The 6,496-nt window shown below is 40.9% G+C and overlaps 1 protein-coding gene across 1 annotated transcript in view; it reads left to right on the top strand.

Moving 5' to 3' along the window:
• Positions 1-6,496, top strand: part of LOC123976768 (mediator of RNA polymerase II transcription subunit 30-like) — a 32,621-nt gene that overhangs the window by 1,909 nt on the left and 24,216 nt on the right. The window contains exon 2 of the mRNA XM_046059115.1: positions 769-917. Within this exon, the coding sequence (XP_045915071.1) occupies positions 769-917 (149 nt within the window). The remainder of the gene's footprint in view (positions 1-768; positions 918-6,496) is intronic.

The following is a 6,496-nucleotide window of genomic DNA, read 5'->3' as shown; positions in this document are numbered from 1 at the left end:
CCGCCAAAGCAACAAAAGAGTGGCTGAAGAAGAAGCACATCAAGGTTCTGGAGTGGCCTAGCCAGTCTCCAGACCTGAATCCAATTGAAAATCTTTGGAGGGAGCTTAAAATTCGAGTTGCCAGGCGACAACCTCGGAACCTGAATGATTTGGAGGCTGTCTGCAGGGAGGAGTGGGCCAACATCCCTGCCGAAATGTGCACAAACCTTGTCACCAACTATAAAAACCGTTTGACATCTGTGCTGGCCAATAATGGCTTTTCTACAAAATATTAACATGCTGTTTGTCCAGGGGGTCAAATACTTGTTTTTTTCTCATCAGATGGTTATCAATTTTAATAAATTTATATGACGTGATTTTCTGGAATTTTCTTTGGGATTCTGTCTTTCACTGTTAGAATGTACATATGATTAAAATTATAGACCGTTGCATTCTTTGTAAGTGGGCAAACCTGCAAAATCAGCAAGGGGTCAAATATTTATTTCCCCCACTGTAACTGCACTCAGCGGGCATATAGGAAAAATGTGAATATACAGCAGCCGGCTTTTAGGGTTTCTGGACCATGGATTAGATAAGAAGAGAGTAACAAGAGAAAAGTGCATCAGAAAGTGAGTTTTAGTCCTGATTACTTTGTGTACTACTCTTAAAACAGAGTTGATTGCCACATGATACTTTCACAGTGGAGATTCTTTCCACTTCATGAAATATAAATCAGTTGAATATGTCAGCATTAAGGAAGAGATCCTCTTACAGTTGTCTTGCTTACAGTAAATAATATAGCCAGATTTTTCGTTTGCTGTCCCTTCCAGCAACTGATACCCTTTGTGGAGGATGACAGCTCAAAACACGAGGATCGCTCAGCCGGCCAGAGCCGCCCAGCCACGGAGGAGAGGAGGGAAATCCTGGAGGTCAACAAGGTATTGTGTTCTGTATTTCAATAGCACAACACTGTTAGGGTTACAGGTGTGATTCCCAGCCAACGGTAATGAAATGAGAAGGTGGGAATATTAGAAGAAAACTGATCATGAAAGTTTATCATCAGCATAACATGATGTTATTTCAGATCTGTGAAGTTTTAGTTCACCTTTGAGAACCAAAAGCCTCCCGGCATTTCAAATCACATTTACCTGAGCTAGAGGGCAAGCAATATCATCTTCAAGATAAGAAATAATAATCAAGCATGAAATTCATTACAGATTAGCAATTTTACTCTCATCATTAACCTGAAGCTTTAATAGCCCACTCTCCATTATATCGATAGCTACCATCCAGGTTGTAAAGATGAGGTTTGTACAAAAACAAAATTAAGAGGCTACACTTTATAAACTTTATTGTCTGCTGATGTGTGTTTAAAGGGGACAGTATGCTGGTGGGAAATGCTATTAACAAGTATCACATTTCAAGGGAATAGCCTTTATTCATAATCCAAGGACACCTGCCCATCTGTCCAATGGAGGTCACTGAAGTAGTCAGAAAGCTCTTACTCTCTTACTCAAAACGCCTCTTCAGTATCACATGGAGGTTGGGACAGTACCTATGGACTGGCTGACGAGGGTGGTGGTTCCACTGGTGGATGTGCTCCTGTTATTGGTGTATCTCTCTGCTCATTCTTCTTAAATCTTATGCTACTGTGCTGGAAAGGAGACTCCTGTCGATGGTGAAACCTCATATTCAGATCTTGTAGACAGGGTTTCCTGGAGTGTTTTATTGTGAAAGTGCGCCACCTTGCCTGAAATAAAGAGTGACTCTGCTCACATCAGAAGGAATTTTTACAATTTTATTAAATATAACACTAGGCTAATTGAGCTTCAGGGAAAATAACAAACAGGAAAGACCATGTGTTTAATGAAGGAGCCTGCTATCTTTTAATTATATCCAGTAACTAAACTAGTGCAGTAACAACTAACTCGGCTCACCAATTCAGGGGAATAGTGAATTGTCACAAGAGTTTGAGGCTACATCCCCACTACTACATTTTTGTTTTAAAACACAGTACTTTTGCTACATTTTCATCTGCTGTCCAGACTAAAATGGCAAATCCGAACACCCAAAATGGAGAAGTTTGAAAATGCTCAGGATGTACTTTTTGCTGATGATGTAGTTTTGTAGTTTTCTTTGGTGTGAATGGTTGGAATCAGAGTTCCCACCTCAAAATCTGTGGACCTGTCTGGTCGGGGCTGAGTAGTTGTCCCTAGTGAGGGATTTCAAGGATCTCTCTTGTTCACGAGTGAAGTTAAGATGAGATGAGTATGCATGTTGCACGTTGTACCAGACTTTTGTGGTAAAGCCTGAAGTTGAAGCTCTCACTTTACCAGACCATACCATGTCCCAGCCGTCATGTATGGTCATGAGCTCCAGAAAGTAAAATCATACTAGCTTAGGTGATGTAGCATATCTTGTTTATACCACTAACCACGGATCATAAAACGGTTAGAACGATGGTTTTATGCTGCCAGTATGCACAAAAAGAATGAAATGCTAGTGTAATTGTAAAGTAATAAGTTACATTTAAGAGTCTAATGAACTGACCATTGGCTAGAAAAAGCTGACTTGAGTAAGATAGTATGATGGTGTTTTGAATATTAACAGAAGGAAAGAAGAGTTGACTTATCTTGTGAGTGAGTTGTTCACTTTTGGAGTGGTTTCAAGTGTTGGACATCAAACACACCTAAGAGCTTTTTCAAATGTATTCACTGTCAGATATGTTTTTGCATGACTCTCTGACAGAGAGGCTGCTTTATGACACTCTGAAGTGGAGAAGAGGAGAGAGCTTTTCTTCCGACCGACATGCCGTGTTGTCAGTCAAAGTCTGGAAGTTTGCTGCAGAAAGATTTAATCCTGAGTCATGGCTTAGTTACATGCTACAGACAAACAAGGTGAATTCGAGCAAGGAAAGCTGGTATTTCAGGCACTGATGAAACATAATTCAACAATACAAAATACATATCTTATTGTGGTTGAGGCTGTGAAAGAAACTAATCCCCACACTGCAACAAGTTATTAAATATTTTAGTGTAGTATTTAATTTTTTAAAGTTATAAACTCTGGTTGATTTCGTGACTCCCCTGGTTACTGTGGTAATAGCAAGTGCGCTTTCACACAAATGCCCAAAAATATGTTGTCTTGCTTTGTAGACACTGCATTTCCTGTGACTACTTCACAATAAAAGCCGCCTGGTGTTTCGAATGCTTTTAATGTGAAACAGCAGCAGTAGGAAATTGTTCAGTTTGCATTAATAACCCAACATAGCACACATCATGTCTCAGGAATCCCTTGTGTATAGGTAGGCAATTTAAATCCAGAGTGGTACTGGCGGACACCGCCACTAACATTGGAAACTACAGTATTGAGTGATAATTACTGAATGCAAATGCATTGAGTGGCGTATATTTCAGACCAGGAATACTTTCACAAAGTAGGGTGTGGTGTGTAAAAATCTGTTTACAAAATCTTCTGCAAGTGGGATGAGATAATCCTGCTTACTTTTCTTCCTCTTCTACAGTGGAGGTAATGTTTCAATGAATAGAAACAAGGCAGAGCAAGACCCATCATTTGTTTTTTGTCACAGTGCTGCACAGCATTGCTGAAATAAGCACAGGGACATGACAGAGATTCTCTTAACACTGACAAACCCTGCCCCTTGATGTTTTGGCATTTGTCATCATAGATTATTTTTTAGTCCAGTATTAGGTTTAATCTCTCCCCGGGAAACAGGGACATCAAGATGACGTTAAAGCGCAGTGTGTAAATATCAGACTTGGGTCGATGAAACCTAGGTCCTGAATAGATGCAGGTAAACAGCAAGTAGTCTCAAACAATACCTCCCAGCAGTTCCCGTATCTGCCCCAAGTACAGTAGTCATGGACAGTGGAGCATGGCAAAGGTGCAGGTAAAACACATCATGCATTATTTAGGAGGCCTTTATAGTTTACCTCGTCTGTCATGGATTTATTTTGTTTGTATATACTGTATTTGTGTGTGTATACTGAGTGAGCGAGAGTGAGAAAGAGCTTTTGTTTTTTCTTCAGAGAGACGAGATTGTGTTTGCATTTGCTTTCACTCATGCTTTCAGTGTGTGCGCCTCGTGCTGGCTGAAGCCCTTCTCTGTTTCTTCTCTTTGTATGTGCATTGTGCTAGCTCTGTACAGATTGTGCATGCCAAGCCGTCTGAGTGTGCTGCAATGATAATGGTCCAAGGTCAGGAGTGTCAGCAGCAGAGATGAGAATTGGTTATTTTTAAGAGCTCAGCACAGCTCCCCTGGCTGCTTTTAAATGTTAACACTACAGTGAAACATTGCAGTGAACCCTGCGCTCAACTGCACTCAGCCCCGTCCAAAACAAACAGGCTCTCCTTTTCACACAAAGCCTCCATATCCGCAAAGAGTATGGTGAAAACCTGCTGAGATTGTAGCAGATAAACAACAAAGTGCTTATTCCAACTCTTTGAATGCAATACTGGTCTGAAATAGAGAAATTTGTTTCAGCTTTCTGCAAAAAAGAAATCAATCTTTTTCTCAGTTTTCTTTTCAGTTCTCTTCAGTGTAATTTTGTCCTATTAGAGAACTGTGTATGGATGTGATAAATAACCTTGTTAATGATATGACCTTCCCCTTATGCAAAGCTTTAGCATGCAAATTGAGTTCCATCAAATGATCCAAGTATACAGAGATTGAGAAGACATGCTACTGCAATAAACTCATGGCAAGATTTCCTCACATTCTGCAATCCTGAACACATATCAACCCAACCTAGCACCTTATTATGCAATAGTTTTTAAGCCACATCTCAGTTGTCTTGCGTCTTTAACTAGTCTGCATTTCTTGATCTACATCTTTATGATTAGTCTTGATCAATAAGGGGATTTATTAAGGGATCATTTCAGTTTCTGTTCACTGTTCTCTTAAAGGTGCCCTGTGGAGTTTTCGTGTAAACAAACAAACATTTTTACATTCAGTAAACATGTAAACACCAAAACGCAATGTGTGTCCTTGAGGCCTAACAAAACTGTCAAATACATTTCCTTTCTTTTCAAAGCTGATTTTCTTTAAAAGTTTGAAACCTGCATTATTTATATGCATATTTACTAGCTTGCAGTCTTCTTCCCTGCCTTTGTTGGTGCAGTGCTACATTTCTTGCTGCACTGAACCTTTGGAGTAGTGAAACTGTGGAATAATGACAAATGGTTGGCAAGAATGTGTGTCATGTCAGCTGCGTGCATGTATACTCATCATTTTAAATCCCTCATTTTCACCGGTGACTATTAGTGCAACGTTATGGTCTGTTGTGGAGATGTTTCTCTTGCCTGGCTGCTCCTTCGAGGGGATGAGTCTAATTGATGGTGCTTGAAACTTTGTACTTTTCTGGATGGTGACTCTTCAGGTGATAAAGTGAGTTTGTGGTATTTCCTGGTCTTTTGTGGGCAGAGGTCTTTGGCTTAGTTAACTTTATAGCTCATCTATGTATTTTGTGTCAGACTTCAAGTAACCTATTTCCATTTTGGTTTGTCTAATTCACTTCATGGCCAAACGGGGCTTTAAGGAATACGCTTTGTGAGGCGGTTTGTCTGTTTGGGCTACTGTAGAAACATGCAACAAGGTGACTATCATGTAAGAGGACCCACGGTAGATAGAAATGGCTCATTCTAAGGTAAAAAAACCCATAATGGTTCATTATGTAAGGTATTTATACACCACTGAAAACATAGTTACAGTGGGGGAAAAAAGTATTTGACCCCTTGCTGATTTTGCAGGTTTGCCCACTTACAAAGAATGCAACAATCTACAATTTTAATCATATGTACATTCTAACAGTGAAAGACAGAATCCCAAAGAAAACAAGTATATGACCCCCTACCAAACAGCAAGTATTCTGGCTCCTACAAGCCAGTTAGTCTTTCTTTAAGACACAGCCCCAATCCCAACCAATTATCTACATCAAATACACCTGCCTCACCTCGTTACCTGTATAAAAGACACCTGTCAACACCCAAACAACCAGCATCCAACATCACCACCATGGGCAAGACCAAAGCGCTTTCTACGGACATCAGGGACAAGATTGTTGATCTGCACAAGGCTGGGATGGGCTACAAGAGAATCGGAAAGCAACTTGGAGAGAAAAGATCAACTGTCGGTGCAGTTATCAGGAAATGGAAGAAGCACCACACCACCGCCAACCTCCCTCGGTCTGGGCCTCCACACAAGATCTCGCCTCGTGGGGTGTCCCTGATCATGCGAACGGTGAGGAATCATCCCAAAACCACAAGGGGGGAACTGATGAATCAACTGAAGGCAGCTGGGACCACAGTTACAAAAGAAACGGTTGGTAACACACTACGCCGTCATGGATTGAAATCCTGCAGCGCACGCAAGGTCCCCCTGCTCAAGAAGAAACATGTACAGGCCCGCATGAAGTTCGCCATTCACCACCTGGACGACTCAGAAGAGGCCTGGAAGAAGGTGATGTGGTCAGATGAGACCAAAATAGAACTTTTTGGC

This window comes from Micropterus dolomieu, linkage group LG09, assembly GCF_021292245.1.
Source record: "Micropterus dolomieu isolate WLL.071019.BEF.003 ecotype Adirondacks linkage group LG09, ASM2129224v1, whole genome shotgun sequence".
NCBI lineage: Eukaryota > Metazoa > Chordata > Actinopteri > Centrarchiformes > Centrarchidae > Micropterus > Micropterus dolomieu.
Note: the sequence above shows the minus strand (reverse complement) of the source record. Positions and strands in the feature narration are given on the sequence as shown.